Source organism: Eulemur rufifrons, chromosome 7 (genome assembly GCF_041146395.1).
Source record: "Eulemur rufifrons isolate Redbay chromosome 7, OSU_ERuf_1, whole genome shotgun sequence".
Lineage (NCBI taxonomy): Eukaryota > Metazoa > Chordata > Mammalia > Primates > Lemuridae > Eulemur > Eulemur rufifrons.
Window position 1 is genome coordinate 118,320,155 of NC_090989.1, and position 19,285 is coordinate 118,339,439.

The 19,285-nt window shown below is 42.8% G+C and overlaps 1 protein-coding gene across 1 annotated transcript; it reads left to right on the forward strand.

Moving 5' to 3' along the window:
• The first annotated feature begins 6,037 nt into the window (after nt 1–6,037).
• On the forward strand, nt 6,038–12,401 carry A4GNT (alpha-1,4-N-acetylglucosaminyltransferase). The gene is made up of 2 exons (XM_069473194.1): nt 6,038–6,448; nt 11,787–12,401. The coding sequence occupies exons 1-2, from the start codon at nt 6,038–6,040 to the stop codon at nt 12,399–12,401; spliced, it is 1,026 nt and encodes a 341-aa protein (XP_069329295.1).
• The last annotated feature ends 6,884 nt before the right edge of the window (nt 12,402–19,285 follow it).

Sequence of the window (19,285 nt, forward strand, 5' to 3'; positions counted from 1 at the left end):
GGAGGAAGAGGATGAGTTGCAGCCCCAAGATCAACACAGTGACAGGGCTATAGTTCATCTCGCTACCCTCCTTCTTGTTAATTTTCCCTCAGGAAGAAAGGCTCATGGAAACCATAGAAGTGTGGCTCCTTGAACCTATGTGGAGAAGTAGATCTATGCAGCTCAAGGAGTGTACTGTGGCAGCCATGAGAATGTGCCTCATGGACCTCCAGCTAGGCCCAAGGGCCCTAGCTGCTGCACTTTGACATACATCACTGAGTTTATGCCAAGGCCACACCTCCCACAGGTTGCTCCCAGCTAATGATTGATGTAGCAAGTATATTGAAGAAGACCCATTCCTGGAAGACACAGGACTCTAATGACTGACTTTGGCTTGAGGTCTTCCAGATGACTTTGCTGAAACTTCCTGTGACAAGAACAGCCTTAGACAAGGGAGCCTAGGATGCTACCCCTGGAGCTTCTCTTAAGTATGCATTGTGATCTGACAAGCTGACCCAGCCTTACATAGCTCCCCTAATAAAATCCTTGCACAGTTAATCTCATCTTAGTGTCTGCTTCTTGGAGGACCTAAACATATATAGCTGTATGTGAAGAGTAAAGAGAGAGAAGAATTCAGAATGACTCCCTGGTTTCTACCTTCGGCAACTGGGTGCATGGTGATTGTCAGACACTGACATAAGGGAGACCAGGAATCTCCATTTAAAAAGAAAAGACATAACAAGAAGACAGAGTGGGGGTGTGTATGGAAGGACAAAAGGAAGGAAAGGCCTTAGTTAAGGAAACAGTTCCCCTGATAGGGGTTTCTGTTGCAGATGGAGTTACCCCTTTCCCACTGAGGCCTGGTTCTGGTTCTCAAAATCTTAAGAGCAGCTCTCATCTTACCCATGGCTCGAAAACAGATTCTTATGAAAGTATGTGTAGGAGGATTAGAGAGAATCTTACTATAAGTTTCTGTATTAGTCAGCTCTGGCTGCTATTTAACAAAATACCACAGATTGGGTGGTTTAAACAACAGACATTTATTTCTCACAGTTTTGAAAGCTCGAAGTCCAAGATCAAGGTGCCAGCAGGTTTTGGTAAGAGCTCTCCTCCTGGCTCCTCCACTTTCTCACTGAAGTTGGCCTTTTGTTGGTGCAAACATGTAGAGGGAAAGTGATCTCTCTGTCTTCCTCTTCTAAGGGACCCTAATCTAAACCTAATCACCTCCCAAAGGCCCCACCTCCAAACACCATCACACTGGGGTTAGGCTTCAACATATGGAGGGATGCAAACATTCAGTTCCTAAGAGTTTCTTTCAGCCATATTGGGATTCTCACAGACACTCAGTTTTTATAAAAGTCCTGTGCCACGTGTACACTTAGCATAGGTGGCCCTAGGATGTTACCAATTTCTTACAGGAAGAAGGATCTAAAGCCTGGCTCATAGCACTTGACAGCAGAGTCCCTTTGAACAGCCCTCCATTCTCAGAAAGGTGCCTCTGTTTTCTTCAGGCTTCTTGCAGACCCTGTGCTTCAGACTTAGAGGTGTCTGGGGCACAACTAGTTCCCTGAGAACAATTATTTTCCCTTACTCTCCCTGCCCTTATCCTCCACTTCCTTTTTCATCTGCAAGTAAATTTTTTAAAAAGGGGAAAATTATGTGTGAACATAAGAATTTTCAGAACAAACCCAGAAAACTATTCTTGATAGCTATGTAATCAGGGGTATGTTTGAGTGGTATATCTGAGTGGGGAGCAAAAAGCATTATCACCAGAAACACAAAGCTAGAACCATTTTCTTGGAAATGCAGAACAGTTCAAAATATTGCTTTGGGACAAAGAGATTTTACTTTGACACTAACTCACTGATTTATGTAAAAAGTTATTTTTTTCCCAGGATATAATGTTGATGATGTCACTCCTTAACATGCGTCAATTATTTTATTATTCCTCCTTGGGCTTCCTAGCGTTATGCTATGAATTGTTCTCACTCTGCAGTGAAAGGCCTCTGTCCAGCCAGCTCTCCATTCATGTAAACCCAGCACTCCAGTCTTTGTTCCAGCTTCAGAACAGTGGTGAAAGGAATTGGCAATTTGCTAAGATATCACTGTGTGTATTGATTTTTCCCTGCTAATAGCCAAGTGCTTTAACAAGTTTATCAGTCCTATTTGCTTAACAAATATGTTAAAAACCGGAACTGTGGTTCCAAATGTTCCAAAATAAATAGGACAAGAATTGCTGGCTTGAACATTTCCTTCTTACAATAAATCTGAGTTCAAAGAAGATACAGGATTAAGAGTCACGCTTTTCGTGTGCAATTCAATTCAACAAATATTTATTGTTAAAAATTCCTTCGACTTTCCCCTTCTTAATACAGTGGGTCCTTTATAGAAGAGAGAGTTCAGCCCCAAATGCTGAACTATTTCCAACTGAGGTTATCAAAGGTTATCCATAGGGCTGAAGAGTTCGGGAAATCTCTCCTCCAGGTCTGTGGTTTTCCTCCCTGGTCTGCCTTTTCTTTACACTATCTCCAAACATCCAAAGAACAGCATTATAAAATAGAAATAACACTAGTTTCACAGGTTTTGCCCTATCCTGTTCATTTATTTGGGGCCAAACCAATCCACATTTCCTAAGGTCTCATCAGTCAGCAACAACTACCCAGGCTCCACAGTCTATTGGATCGACTAAGTTGGCTTACATTATGATGGAGGAAGCAAGAACTCTCTCACATGAGGCAGAAATTCCTGGGAAAGTAGACAATACCTGGATGCATATGTGATCGCACCAGTGTACTCAGACCCATGTGTTGCTCAAAGACAAGTAGCTCTTTGTACATTCTTTGCTCAGGTACCTACACTGGGGTTCCTAGGGGGTGCTTGGCTGGTTGGAGAAAGCCTGAGACTGTACAGTAAAGAAATTTGGAGGAATTTTGAACAGAGTTGGTGTCACGGATGGTCAAAGAGCAGGGACATTCCTTAGGAAAGGTGATATGTAGGAGAAGCTGTGGATAAGTGGCATCTAGGGGTAAGGACCTGACACAGGATACGGCCCCAGGGTTCAGGGTTTCCTGAAGCCCATCCTTGGAGCCACTAGGGCTCTGTGGATTCTGGGTTAAAAGCTGATGCTGTGACACCTGCCGGAATAGACAGAAAGTTAGTATGATGCAGGCTGGGGAGCCCGAAGGAAGGGGAGCAGAATGAAGGGGAAGTAGTTCTGTTCCTCATACTGAAGGGAATGCTGAAGGATGAATCTGAGGGCCCTGGGAAGTTCCAGGTAGAGTGGCCCAGATGACAGGAGGCCTTCTAAGAAAGACTTGGGAAGGACATCAGGCTGTGATCCTAAAGAGGCCCCAGGTACCAGTGACCTGGCTTCTGCACATATCTTATCAACTCTCATATAGGGTTGAAGATTTCCTTCTTAAAGGCTCATTGGGAAATAGATTTTATTCATCTGAAAGAACAAAACAAAACAACTTAATGTTTGACATCAGAGAGTCCAAATACCATCCAAATTGATTCTATTTTTCTCTGCTTTTTCTTGGTGGATGGTGAGAGTGGCTTCTTTGGTTTATAGAGCCCTTTCATCTTCACAATGAACCTGAGCTCAGTCAGTCATTTTCTGCACTTTACAAAGCAGTTGAGGCTCTGGGCCATTTAGGGACTTGTCTGGTGCCCTCGGCCTGTGGTGGCTAGAGTTACACTCCGAGCCCTGTGCTGTTTCCGTCATACCCTCTACTTCGTTCTTTGTCAGACAGGTTCTACTTTTTGTGCTTAGTATTTCACTGTATTGCCAGTGCTCACATCCATCCTTGCCTGACAAAGACCATTAACTGCTTCACTGCTTTCTGCCTCGATCACTTGTTCAGTGATTTTGGCCATTGGGCTAGCAGGTGGGAGGCACTAAGATATGAGACCCACATGAGACTCAAGTACTGGGACTGCATCACTCTCACAAATGGAGCCCTCTACTTACTCCCGAATGGAAGCAGGAGCACTCATCTCCATTCCCTTTTGTAGGAAAGAACAACCGATCTATCCAATGGCAGAGAACTTTAGAAAGATGCCAATGCACCCTGAGCCCAAAACTGATGAGGTTCAGAGAAAAAATTCAACTCCAAAAGGAAGAAGTGTGTGGAGACCCAAAAGTTACTTTCAGGGATCCTCTGGCACATAGAAATCAGAAGCCATTGATGAGTGGGACAGTGCTAACTCCTTTGATATAGGACCTGCTATGTCAGAATCCAAAGTCCGCTCAGGACGGGACATGCCTGCTCACACCAGAGCATCCAGGGGAACTGTGGATACCTGTTCGTGGCCAAGAGCAGGCTCCGGGCTAAAGACAGGTGACTTCTGAGCAGAGGATGGTTCCAAAGGGTATTACTAAATGCTCATTTCAAGGGCAGGAGAATAGACCACAGGAGAGTGAAAGTACCTTGGGAGGTGTGGGGATTGCCACATCAAGGGTGACAAAACTGACTTTGTGAGACTGGGAGAAGTTTCATACCCCCCAAGGGGGACCTTGGGGCAAAAGGGTCCTTCCTGCAGCCACTCTACCTGATACTGGAGAATCAATTCTCATTCGAGATTACTGGGCCTTTGGACTACTAGGTTTTGTCCATTGCTTATTTGTGGTAATGGGATTTCTTTTCTTTTAATCAGACCTTGTGTTTGCGAAGGAGGAGTTTGTACCAACTTACAGGATTGTTTGGTGAAACCTTCCCAGGTTTCTGTTCTTGATTTTGATTCAAGCTAAACTGATGAGGCACAGGATCTGTGCTCTCCAGGGTTATGCTATGATACGGTGTTTGCCAGGTGAAATGATCCCCTCATAGCCTCTGCAACAGATCCATAAACAGGCAGGATCAGTGTGTGGGTCACCTGAAAAATCTTGTGAACCACCTATTGTCCCCAAGTGTCTATGTGTGGGTGAACTTAGTAAGGGGAGGAGCTTCCCAGGAACTTTCTGTGTTTACCCTTAATCTTCTGCCAATGATTTACTTACCCCTGTATTATTGAATTGTAAGATTGGGTAGTGATTTATCAGAAAGTGTAGCAGGAAGAACTTGTCATTTCTAAGACCTCAAATAGTGGCTGACCGCAGGTTTCTGTCTAGAAGGTAAGTTCTGATTTACTAGTTTTGTCATTTCTAAAGGAGTTACATGGAATGTGAAAAATAGACCTCCTAAGAATTGAGATCTCTGCTCTCCTGAGTTAGCTAGAGTCAGAGCTAACATTTATGGAGAGGGAGGCCATGTAGATAATGATTCAGAACCTGGGCTTCAGTGGCAGGTAGACCCAAGTTAGAGTCATGGCTCTGCTACTTGCTAACTGCGTGATCTTGGAAATTTATTTAACTCTTTAACCTTCAGTTTGCTTCCTTGGTTAATTTTCTTCTTAGATCTATTAGTTTTTTCAGTAAATTATCTTGTATTTTCTAGGTAGGCAGTCATATTTTCTTGAAACTAGTGATACTTTTGCCTCTTCTAATATTCATAGTTGAGATTCCTTCTCTTGTTTCATTGTACTGCTGATGATTATTAGATCAATACTGAGTAGAAACGGTGATAATGGACATCTATCTCATATTCCTGACCTTAACTGGATATTTCAAATGTTTCATATTAAGTGTGATAACTGCTATATGTTTTGGTAGACATTGTTTGTCAGCTTAAGAAAATTTCCTTGTACTTTTTAACAATCATCAAAGGATGTCAAATTTTATCACATCTTGGTGTCTATCAAGCCAAAATGATCATAGAGCTTTTCTTCTTTAGTCTGTTAAGATAATGCATTTCATTAACAGTTTTCCTATTACCTAATTATTTTTTATGTTGAATCATTCTTAAATCTAAGATAAACCCTACTTGGCTATGATACAATTGTCTTTTTAATATGGCTGAACTTGATTTAGTCATATTTCATTTAGGATTTTTTTCATTTAAGTTTATAAGTGATTTCATGTATCATTTTCTTAGGTGCTATCTTTATCAGGTTTTATGAATGGGATGTTTAATTCATTGTATTGATTTAAAGGAGCAGCTGGGAGAGAGACGTGGACATGCTGAAGGAGCTCCAGCTCTCCCTGTCTGTCATCCTGCTGCTCGCCTGTGGCTTCCTCTACAAGCTCACCCTGAAGTCTGGCTGCCTCTTCTCCTGCCGGCCTCCCTTCAAGTCCCAGCAGGGGCTGGAGGCCCTCCTGAACCATGGACGCAGCATTGTGTTTCTAGAGACCTCGGAGAGAATGGAGCCACCCCCTTTGGTCTCCTGTGCTGTGGAGTCTGCTGCCAGGATTTATCCTAAGCGGCCTGTGGTGTTCTTTATGAAGGGTCTCAGCAACTCCACACAGCTGCCCTCAAACTCCACACACCCAGCTTTTTCCCTCCTCTCGGCCATAGAAAACGTTTTCCTTTTCCCTTTGGATATGAAAAGGCTGTTTGAAGACACACCATTGCTTTCATGGTACACTCAGGTAAGTGTTCCGGGAAACTTAGAATGTCGATGAATGGTATAGATGAGTAATCTGAGGGTAGGGACTCGGGGTGGGAGACAGAAATAGAACCCGTCTTTGGCTTGCCTGGCCCTCTTTCTACTGCACAGTTCCGATGCAAGTAAACAGGAGAGACTTAAGCTAAGCTTATCTCTAGCCTAGTGTTTTGCTTCCAGACTTATTTCTTTCACGATCTAAGTTACTTTCCCAGACTACCCTTAACCAAATGAGTTTTTATGTCTTTTCTAGGTGTATAGAACACTTATTTTTTACTACAGTTTTAAACCCATTTATGTTAAACTTTTTTTTTTGCACCTGAGGTAGAAACCAGGCAATATTTAACATGAAAATGATTTAAGTAGAAAATTCATGAAGGGTCAGTGGACTGCTGCTATGCGAGACTTGGTTGTATTAAGATATGATTGAGAAACTCCTGGAATGCTTAGGAATTTTGTAATACTCATTTTAGTAGCATAGCATAATAAGGAAATTATATTTCAATCTAATATTTCTCTTACAGAGGACTGGAAGTCAGGTAATGCTTCAGGAAATTACAGTACAACCACTCAATGATTCCATTATGTAGGCTTTAACTATGGTGTTTTTTTTTTTTTTTTTGAAGCTGACATCTTATGAAGACTATAACACAACATAGAAATAAAACCCCCTTTACGTCATAATGTAACAATAACAATCATAATGATTTCACTTATGCAAAACCCCACACACATGTACTGGAAAAAAAAAACCTGAAAAAACTATATAACATACAATAACAGTAGGTGTTTTAGTATGATTGGATTAGGAGTGAGTTTAGTGATGAGAATGCTTTGACTTTGTAAATAGAATTATTTTTAAAAGCAAAAAAGTAATTTAAAAATTGACATCAAAGTAATACCATTTGTGCCAGGCACAGTGGTGTCCGCCTGTAGTCCTGGCTACTCCAGAGGCTGAGGTGGGAGGATCCCTTGAGCCCAGGAGTTCAAGGCCAGTCTGGGCAACATAGCAAGACCCCCACCTCAAACAAACAAACAAACAACAAAAATAATACTATTTGCTTCCCACATAAAGTCCTATCTATCCTATCTAAATTCATATTAAGTATCAGAAAACTTTTTTTCTGTAAAGGGCCAGTTAGTAAATATTTTAGGCTTTGCAGGTCAAGTGGCAAAACTGAGGGTATTACGTAGGTACCTGTGTTAGTGTCCTATGGCTGCTGTAACAAATTACCACAAACTTAGTGACTTAAAACAACAGAAATTTATTCTCTTACAGTTCTGGAGGCCAGAAGTCCTAAATTATTTTCACCAGGCCAATAGCAAAGTGCTGGAAGGGTGGTATTTCCTCCTGAGGTCCCGGGGGAAAATTATCCTTGTCTCTGACCAGCTCCTTGTGGCTGCCAGCATTCCTTGGCCTATGGCGCATCACGCCGATCTCTGCTTCTATCTTCAAATCCCCTTTTTGTCTCTGTGTAAATCTCCCTCTACCACCCTCCTTAAAGGAACATTTGTGATTGCATTTAGGGCCCGTCAGGATTATTTAGGATAATCTCCCCATCTCGAGGTCCTTAACTTAATGACATCTACAAAGATACTTTTCCCGTATGAGGTAACATTTACAGGTTCCAGAAGTTAAGACCTGATATTTTTCAGGGGCCATTATTTAGCCTACTACAGTATTTACATGAAAAGAGAGAAAACTCCTGTCCTGCCTGCCTCATTTGCCTGGGGCCTGAGTGGACTGTCCTGGGAGGTGGGCATGCTTGCACCTAGTTGCTGGCAGCTGGAGACATTTTCTGGCTAAGTGACAAGGCCTGAGAGGGAGGGGTCTGGTGGGCCAGGCAGGTAAGGGATAGGGCTGGGGGCAGTCCCCAGGCTCAGTGTTTTTCTTGGACCCAGTGACTTCTAGATCCCAAAGTGCCCATCTCTTCTTCCAAAGAGCCTGAAAGTATCAGATTGAGACCTGTCAGGAAGTGGAACAACTCAAAGGACTGAGCTTCCACCTGCTAGGTCCTGGCGGTTGCCGACAGCAGGGTTCCCTACCAGTAGGTGGCAGTGCCCTGGCAGTGATAGGGCAGGTGGTGGTCTAGGGAGGCAGTTGCTGGGAGCAGAGGGGACGTGCGAGCTTAGTCCCTGCAGCTCTCAGTGCTAGCCTGCTAGAGGGTGCTCCAGGACTGTACAAGTTTCCTGATAGCTGGGCTGGACTAACACACTACCTAAATTGTATTTTGCTCCTTGAAAAAAGAAATCTCTAATCAAATAATTTGGGGAGAGGCTGTGTACTGCATCCTTTTCTAACAGCTGAATCATGCACATGAGAATATTAAAGCCTCTTTACAGTTCTGAACTAAAGAAATTTAACTTGATTCAATCTATCACTTCCCAAATTTATTTGAGCATAGAACCCGTTTTCAGTGTGACACATAAATAATATCTTGGATTTGAGGAGCAAGATGGGTCCTAGGATGCAGAGCCCTTAAGTGTCTGCTCCATCTGACCCTGCAGGGTACTACATTAGGCTGTGCATCCACAATACCTGTGGGTTGCTGGGCTGTGGCATGTTCTGCCCCAATTAGGCCCCCACAGGATAGCTGGGTGCCACCACTTGCTGGTGACCACTGGGTTTGCTGCACTGATTGGCAATTGTAATGCTTGAAGATGCCCAGGATTTAGTACTATGGGAAGAGGGTGCAAACAGGCAACTGTCCTCTGAGCAGTCAGAACCCCAGAACTCTTTCTGAAGCTGTTGTGGTTTTAGATTGATGTTAGTCTAATACCCTCATCAAGGCATCAAGACAGGCTTCCTCCTTCTCCAGTTCTGTGTGGCTTTTTTTTTTTTTTTGAGACAGAATCTCGCTCTGTCACCCTAGGTAGAGTGCAGTGGCATCATTTTAGCTCACTACAATCTCAAACTCCTGGGTTCAAGAGATCTTTCTGCCTCAGCCTCCTGAGTAGCGGGGACTACAGGTGCATACCATGATGCCCAGCTAATTTTTTTAATTTTAGTATAGACAAGGTTTTGCTCTTGCTCAGGCTGATCTCAGACTCCTGAGCTCAAGCAATCCTCCCGCCTTGGCTTCCCAGAGTGCTAGGATTATAGGTGCGAGCCACTGCGCCTGGCCTTATGTGGCTTTTGACATCCTGTATCTCTGGGTCTGTCCACTAACAATTGCCAATTTACAGTAATCATATTTACTTATTTTAACCAAAACCTTTTTTCTTTTGAATGAGTGGATATATGGAGTCAGACTGCCTGGGTTCAAGTCCAATCTCTGCCTCTTACACTGGACAAATGACTAAACTTCTTGGTCCTAACTTTTAACTTAAAAAATAAGAATGATCACCGTACCAAGTACCTATTTTTGAGGATTTGTATAGATTATAAAGAGCTTGGAACAATTATTGATAAATGTTAGCTATTATTATTTATGAGATTTTTGGCAATTGTATACAATGTGATGATTTTTAACAACTTGTATAGATTTCTGCAAAGTTTTAGTTAATCTGCTTTCATTTGACTTTATTGCAGAATTTTAAAGAATGTTTGTTTTGTCAAGAGCCAATTGTTGTTTAATCTTTTAACCAACATATTTAAACTCAAAAAAATATATTTTGCTTTCTGTATTCAAAATCTTAGCATTCCATATGGGAACACTGCCAGTTATACTGATTTATTTTTATTCTTTTTAAAGTCATTTTCTGTTTTGCTCACATTTTAGCCTTTGCAATCATCTGTGGCTCCTCCCCACTCCCCATCCAGTCCACCAGCAATCCCGACTAGCTCTGTCTTCAGCATGGACCCAGGATCTGACCAGTTCTCTCACTCCCACTGTTACCACCTTCATCTCTCTCCTGGATTATTTTACCAGCCTCCTAACTTGCCTCTTTGCTTCTGCCTCTGCCACCTCCCAACCTCCCAGACTGTTTTCCACACAGCAGCCAGAGTGACCCTTTGAAGACTGATTCAGATCACATCACTCCTTTCTTTTTTTTTTTTTTTTTTTTGGTTGAGACAGAGTCTCACTTTGTTGCCCAGGCTAGAGTGAGTGCCGTGGCATCAGCTTAGCTCACAGCAACCTCAGACTCCTCGGCTTAAGCGATCCTACTGCCTCAGCCTCCCAAGTAGCTGGGACTACAGGCATGCGCCACTATGCCCGGCTAATTTTTTCTATATAGATTTTTAGTTGTCCATATAATGTCTTTCTATTTTTAGTAGAGACGGGGTCTCGCTCTTGCTCAGGCTGGTCTCGAACTCCTGACCTCGAGCGATCCACCCGCCTCGGCCTCCCAGAGTGCTAGGATTACAGGCGTGAGCCACCGCGCCCGGCCCACATCACTCCTTTCTTCCAAACCTTCCAGCTAATTTCAAAGTCTTGGCTCCAGCCTGCACGATCTGCCCTCCCTTCTCACCCAGACCCTTCTCTCTTCTCTGCTTTGTTTCAGCCACTCTGCCTCTTTCCTGTTCCTTCCTGTTCCCGCACATGGTGAGTGTGCTTCTGCCTCAGGACCCTTGCACTTGCCGTTCCCCTAGAACCCTCTTCTCCCAGATTGGGCATGGTTCACCCACCCACTTCATTCAAGTTTCTGCTGGAACTAATATAATACAGCATTCTACTCTGTCCCTTTCACAGCTCCCTCACTCGGCTTTTTATCTTCATAGTCTTCCTCATTACTCAACACAGTATACACTTATTTGTTTATTGTCTGTCTCCTCCCAGGAGGGATTTGTATCTGTTTGTTCAGGGCTGTATCCTTAGCAGCTTTAACAGAGCTTGTCACACAGGAAGTAGGCCCTCAACAAATATTATTAAAGGAATTAATAAGTTACCAAAGGTATGCATTTTAAGATTCTTTTACCAACTTTTCAAATAGCAGACATATTGATTTTTTCTAGTTTCCCAGTTTATTATTTTCTTTATTAGAGTTTAGCATTTTTAGGACTTTATTTGATTTTTCCTTCACAGTTTCAGATTTGTGGCTAATGTACACCCACGTCGAAGAATGACTCATACTCATATTGTGAAATCTCTTCTGGATTTCTTTTTTATCTTTCCACTGCTTTAATTAAAAAAAAAAAAAAAGATTTCATGATACCTTTAAAAGTTGCTAAAATCTTCCTGCTGATACTGATTTACCTTCTACTTAAAGGAAAAATTTTGAGGTGGAGGTAAGTTTGGTAAATTTGCAACTCTGGGCTTGTGGCAACTTTGTTTTGGGAAGCTGGCTTGCTTCACCCCTCCCGGCTGCTCTGGGCCTGGCCTGGGCTGTGGCGCCCTCCCTCCTCCTGGCTGCTGGGGGCTGATTTGCACCTGCTCCTGCAGATCAACGCCAGCGCAGAGAGAAACTGGCTGCACGTCAGCTCGGACGCCTCCCGCCTGGCCATCATCTGGAAATATGGTGGCGTCTACATGGACACCGATGTCATCTCCATCAGGCCCATCCCCGAAGAGAACTTTTTGGCTGCACAGGCTTCTCAGTACTCTAGTAATGGGGTGTTCGGGTTCCTCCCCCGCCACCCCTTTTTGTGGGAGTGCATGGAAAACTTTATTGAACACTACAATTCAGACATTTGGGGCAACCAAGGCCCCAGTTTGATGACAAGGATGTTGAGGGTGTGGTGCAAACTCGGAGACTTCCAGGAGCTGAGTGACCTCAGGTGTCTGAACGTGTCCTTCCTACACCCACAAAGATTTTATCCTATCTCCTATCCAGAGTGGTGGCGCTACTACGAAGTCTGGGATACAGAGCCGAGCTTCAATGACTCTTATGCCCTGCATTTGTGGAACTACATGAACCAGGAGGGGAGGACTGTGGTTAGAGGAAGCAACACGCTGGTGGAAAATCTCTACCGCAAGCACTGTCCCAGGACTTACAAGGTCCTGATTCAAGGCCCAGAGGAGCCAGTGACTGGGCGGCTGGGTCTAGGTAGCAAGTAGAGCCAATACTGGGTTGCTGCTGCTACAGCATGGAACTGGACACTTCCTGGAGTGTTACACTCTCACCTAATCTCTACTCTCCCCAGGGCGCTGGGGGCTCACACACGTCAGCTAGGATTAGCTTTCTTTGTCTACAATAGAACAGTCCCCCAAAAACAGTGGCTATAAAACATAGATGTTTATTTCTCTCTGATGTAAAAGAAGTCTGAAGGCAGGCAATTCAGAGTGGGGATAACGGCAGTCATCAGGGACCCAGGCGTCTTGGATCTTTCTGCTTGTCATCCTTAGTGTACATAATCCATGGTCCATGTGGCTGCTTGACCTCCAGCCACCATGTTTGCATTTCAGGCAGCAGGATGAAGAAAGGAGGGACCATGCACCTTGTTTTATGAAGATTTCCTGCAAGTACCACATAACACTTCCCATTACATCTCAGTGGCCAGAACGTAGCTGCAAGAGAGGCTGGGAAGTTTAAGGAGGAAGAGAAAATGGGTGTTGGGATAGGCAGTTAACCATTTTGCTGCATGTTCTGTTTAATACTGTTTAATTCTGGAACCTATTAGAGCATTGTTTGGAGAAAAAGAGACTTGATTTCTAGTCCTGATTTGGCCATTCACTTATGCATTCAGTCAATAAATATTAATTGAGGCAAGCACTGATTTAAGTGCTGAAGATACAGCTGGATCAAGCAGACAAGGTCCCCAACACTTACATCCTAATTCCTGGCCTTCATGACCCCTGGGACAGCCTCATCCCTCCCCAGGGTATCTGCTATTCCCTTCTCTACCGCTTTCCAGTATACATTTACCCTACCTCAATTGGCTCATAAAAGCAAATTACAAACTCAAACTATTTAAAACTGCTGCCCATTTTGGATTCACATAATAATTTACCTCTTCCATTTCAAAACCTCATGCTGTAGGGCATAAATACATACAATTTTAATTTTTCTATTATAAAAATTAAAAAAAATTACCTCCTCTTTTCAGGAAGTATGAGAATTAATATTTCTTCTGCAAATACTCATGAGCAAGATTTTTTTAGAACTTTCCTTTTTTTTGGTAGCTTGCTTTATGGGAAAAAATAAAGTTTACATTTTACTCCAAATAAAAAATCCTTTTCAAAGTATACACATCCATCCTCTTTCAATTTAATATTTCCCCCTTTGAAAATCACTGCTTTGCCAGTCTTATTAAACAATACTCACAAGTCATGTCTTCTGCCCCAGGTTTATTTATTCCCGGCTACTTGCTCTGGCCTCTTAGGTATCTGACACCACAGTCAGGCTCTGAGGCCTGCTACCACCCATCCATGGCTGTCCTCTGGGTTGTGTCCCTGGACCCCCTGTTGGTTTTCAGCTCTCCTGGCTGTCTCTAAGTGAGGATTCCTAGGGCTAGCTGTCTCAGGGACAAGTAGAGTCACACACATTGGCTCTCAGTTCCACATCTGGAGAATGCCTGATAAATAGCTCTTCATCTAACATTCTTGACAACTACGGTTTTGAGCAGTTTGATTATAAATACTGTCGATATTTCAGAAACGAGTTGCCTTGTGATGGGACCAAATAGGTCAACCTGAATGTCATGTTCCTTTCACTGCTGGGCTGTGATTTTTACAAACTTACCGTGGCAATAGTGATAACTTGATGTTTATAGGGAGCTTTACCTGGCAGTACCATGTGTTTTTTTGATCAATGAAATGTGGGAAGTTAATAATGTATTACTTAATAAACCCAGTTTCTTTAGTAGAAAAAAATATTTCATATCATGGTAATGGTGGTGGTGGGGAGGATTGGGCGAAGTAATAAGAGTAGTGAGTGGTAAGAAATGTGGGATTCCTAGAATCCCAGATGACCTTAGATTCCTTCTGGCCTTGTATGAGTCTATGTCATGAATTTATGTCATGCTGCATTTTGCAACTAGGCCCATGCTGGTGTTTTCCCCAATATTAATTTATTTTTTTCAAGTCCCACATTCATTCTTTGAATTTCAATCAATAGGATTGTGTGGGGCAAAAAGTGAAAGTGCCTCTTCTACCACTGTCAAGTTTGGTATGTACGGCTCTCTTTTTCTTTACATAGATATTCATGCTTCTTGGTAAGTCTTGGCCACAGCCTTCCTGTACTACCACCTTGTCTGTTCTAGCTCTTTGTCCAGGACCCCCACAGTTTATCAACCAAAGACAGGACACAGAAGGCTGTCTAGTTTCCTGCTTCTAGGGCCAAGTGTCAGTGCTGAGTGGTTAGTGCCTGTGTCAGACTACTTCTTAAATATTTTGAATGCCACCTCTAAATTTCTTAGATGTATAGTTTTAAAAAAATAAGTGGAATCATATGACATATATTATTATGTAAGTTGTTTTTCATTTTAACTGTATATGTCTTGGGCACCTTTTTCATTAGCACAACTAGAATACTTAATTGTTTATATAATAATGGCTGTATAGTATTTCATTTTAGGATATCTCATAATCTGTTTAATCAATACCCAATTGGAAGACATTTAAATTGATTCTAATTTTAATAGTATACGTAATGCTGTAGCAAAAATCTTAATTTCCACATTTTTGAGGACTTTAAATTTTGATATATGCTGCCAAATTGTTTTTTAAAAAGGCTATCTGAAACTGCCCATTTTCTCATTCCTCACCAATATAAAAAAATCTATTTAATTTTGACCAGTGTGATAGTTTAAAAAATATATCTAATTTTTATGTTCATTGTGGTGGGATTGAGTAATTGGCAATATATATTTTCTTATTCTATGAATTATTTAACATCTTTTGTCCAATTTTCCATTGGGTTATTTTTCTATTTCTTATTGATTTGTAACCACTTTGTATATTAAGGACATGAACAATTTATTATTATGTTGCAATTTTTTTCAGTCTGTTCTTTGTTTTTTTATTGTGTTCTTACCATATATGTTCTAAAATTTTATGTACTCCAACCTGTCATCTTTTGGTCATGTCTTTTGTGTTTCATGCCATGCTTCTATATCCTTATACCACCCTGTTTACCATCAAGAAATAAAGGTTCAGCTCTCCCATCCGGTGGAATTGTCAGGACCCTGAGGTCTCAGATGTACCTTCTAAGCTAAGCAGCAAGGTTGGTGTGCTCTCCTTGGTGATATTCAGGCAGGGGTTCTTAACTTGGGGGTCTGGGAACTTACATCTTTATTTTTACTAAGTGCTAATTAAAATGTATCATTTCCTTCAATTATGAATGTAGGCCACAAACCACAGAATTAGTAGAACCTGTGACTTTGTCATTAAACATCGCAGGTACTTTCATATCATATTAAGGTTGTTGCAGATACCTTGAAATTTTGTTTACACACTTATTACTTTTAGATCAGATGTTAGAACTTGCTATGAATTAATAAACACAAATGTTATTGTATCACAAATTTATTTTCTAATGCTTTCATAGCTATATTTTCAATATATCGGTGTCCTCTGTAATTCTATATTTTGTATTATGCATTTAAAAACATTCTGAGGAGGGGTTATAGGCTTCATCCAATGGCCAAAGTGTAATCCCACTCACAAAAGGCAAGAACCCCAGGCAGGAAGTCGCTGGGGCAGCTCCTTCCAGATCCCACTCCCATCACTGCCAGCAAATGAGTGGCCAGATCACAGCCAGCCAGCCACACCTTAGGTTTGTTTTTAAACTCATCAAGCAGGTCCTGCTTAGGCTTATTCTGACCCTGGATTTTCATTATTCCTGAGAAAAGAGGTCTCTTTTTGAAAGTGTTCAGACTTCCTTCAAAATGATCTTTTCAGGGAATGGGCTAGAGTGTAGACTCTGTCTAAGGAAGAATTTCCCCTCAGCTCCAGCCAATTCTAGACATGTGAGAGTGTAGGCCTTTTCTTGACAGATTCTCACATTTTTCAAGAGAAACCACCAAACCAGATTTTGATGTAAAATCTTCCTCTGACTGTATTATACATCAACACTGAAAACCCAAAATACACTTTTGACCTAAAATCACTTCAGGGATCATTAGTGGCTGGCATCCCAACATTGGGAGACCTTCCGATATACCTCAGATGCCCTGAACTTCTCTTCAGGAGAGTGGGACCTGGGGGTGGCTTCTGAGGTGTGATGCCAGCAGTTGTAGGCTGCCTTGGCTGAGTCCTAGTTTCCTGATGCATCCTGAGGTGTTGCAAGGAGACCACCTGTGACAGGGTCTGCGCTGGGTCAGAGAGTGGGTGTATAGCACTGGGCCAAGAAGAGGGTGAGGGGCTACCGCAAGGTGAAACTACTGATATTGAAAATCCACTCTCCTGCCCTTTCACCCAACAGCTATGGCTCAGCTTCTCAGGGTGACAGGAATGTCCCTGGAGTAGCCATCTGGGGCCAGTTTCTTTTGGCCTATATACCTGTCCCCAGTGGCGCTGCCAAATCTTATGTGTGCTATGGCACAGGTGGGCAGCAGAGGGTGACAGCTGCCCAGTGCTAAGTGATCTAGTCCTCTATATGCTCTTGGTAGCCTTGGGACAGAGCACAGAGCTTGGCATATGATAGGTAGTCAATAACTCTTGTCTGTATTGAGTGTTGAACAAAGGCCCAGTAAGGGAAGGGTGTGAGGGCTCCATGTGTGGGAGGTCTTGGTCAGCTCAAGATGCAGGCTTTGGCTCTTGGCCAAGGTAGCACTGGGTGTGTGTCAAGTCCATTTTCCCACCAACAGCCCTGCAAAAAGGGCACCCTATTTACACATTGGGAAATTGAGGTTGGTAGAAATAGTACACACAAAAACACACATGTACCCTCAGATCTACTTTCTGCAAACTTCAGGGATACAGTGGAAAGAGCCGAGATGTATATGTACCAAGTGATTTCACAGTGTGAACTCAGGAGGACACACAACTGACTTCCAGGCCCAGGCTGAGCCTAGAGATACTTTAGCTAATTCGGTTCTCATTAACAACCCTGCTGCGTAGAATTTATTTTTCCCATTCTATAGGTGAGAAAACTGAAGGTAGGAGAGGTTAAGTGACTTTCCCAGGGTCACATAGCTTGGGAAGGTGGAATGTAGATATGTTTTTGACTCCAAAGCCTGTACTCTTCTCCCCCCTCCAGTGGGCAGTGAAAGCCCTGGAGTGACAAAAGTGCCCTGACTAGGAGAAGAGGGCAGAAGCAAGACTCCCCATCAGAGTAGATGGCTCACAGACATCTCTACTAGGTCCTGGTTCCTGCTCCATCCACTTTTTTTTTTTTTTAACATTTTAAAAATCATGGTAAAATATACATAACATAAAATTTGCTACTTAATAATTTTTAAGTGTATAAATTCAGTGGCATTAAGTACAGTCACATTGTTGTACAACCACCACCACTATCCATCTCTGGAAATTCTTCATCATTCCTAAACTGAAACTCCGTACCCATTACACAGTAACTTCCCATTCTCCCTCCCCCAGCCCCTGGTAAACACTATTCTACTTTCTGTCTCTATAAATTTGACTATTCCAGCTACCTTATATAAATGGAATCATACAATATTTATCCTTTTGTGGCTAGGTTATTTCACTGAGGATATGTTTTTGCTTTGGTTTGAATGTTTGTGTCCCGCCCAAATCGGGTTGAAATCTTCACCGCCCCTCAAGGTGAGGATATAGGGAGGTGGGGCCTCTGGAATGTGATTAGGCCATGAGGTGGGGCCCTCATGATTGGAATTAGTGCCCTTATAAAAGAGACCTCAGAGAGCTTACTAGTCCCTTCTACTACGTGAGGACATAGCAAGAAGATGACAGTCTATCAAAACCAGGAAACATCTCCTCACCAGGCATGGAATCTGTTGGTGCCTTGACCTTGGCACCAGTGAACAGTCTCCAGAACTGTAAGAAAAAATTTTTTTTTCTCTTGTTTATAAGCTGCTTAGTCTATGGTATTTTGTTATAGCAGCCTGAATGGACTAAGGCAGTTTTCAAGGTTCATTCATGTTGTAACATTCATCAGAATTTTCTTCCTTTTTAAGGCTAATATTCCATTTTGTATATACCATATTTTGTTTATCCATTCATCTGTCAATGGAAATTTGTTTTTCCCCACTTTTTGGCTATTGTGAATAATGCTATTATGAACATGAATGTACAAATATCTGTTTGAGTCCTTGGTTTCAATACTTTCGACTGTATACCCAGAGGTAGAATTGCTGGATCATGGAGATTTTATGCTTAATTTTTTGAGGAACCATTTTACATTCCCACCAGCAATGCACAGGGGTTCCAGTTTCTGTGCACGTCCTTGCCAGTACTTGTTCCCATACACTTTGCCATAGTGCTCCAACATGCAGAACTTGGCAGATTGAGGCTGTGGTGGGAAAAAGGCCTTAAAAATGGGAGATGGGAAATCCCAAAAATCTGAGACTCAGTGAAACAACTACTGGCTATGGGAAGGGATTACGGACTGGTATCAGGAGAAAAAAGTTTTTTAGTCCTCAGTTTCCCAGGCAGAACCCCCAGGGCAAGCCAGAAGTTTAGGGGGTGGGGGGGAGGTGATTGCCATCTGACCTGACCCAAAGGACTCTCCTAGAGTGGGGCTGAATCAGGAAGAAATCAGGAAGGTCCCTTTAGTTTAGGGTGGGCAGGCAGGGCTCTCTGCCTGGAAGGCTGCAGCTGCTCCAGCCTGCAGGCGGCCAGCGATGACACCAGAGGCCGTACGTAGGGAGACGGGAGAAAGGCCAGCCCCTCCGCAAGGCCAGGAAGCCATCCACTGGGATCCTGGATTTTACTCACGGATTAAACGTGGCATTCCCTCCTTCCCTCATCCGTTACAGATCTAAAAATAGCTGGTCCCAGGGGAGCTGGGAAGAGGCTCCGCCTCTTCTTGGCGAGGGGTGGGGCGGCCGTCCTGGGCGCTTGAGGCACGAGGACCCCTG

Bases quoted from the DNA above. Each gene is read 5' to 3' on its own strand.
- A4GNT (XM_069473194.1), top strand. From the start codon at position 6,038: ATGCTGAAGGAGCTCCAGCTCTCCCTGTCTGTCATCCTGCTGCTCGCC. The intron at 6,449-11,786 runs GTAAGTGTTCCG...CTGCTCCTGCAG, and splicing joins TGCTTTCATGGTACACTCAG to ATCAACGCCAGCGCAGAGAG.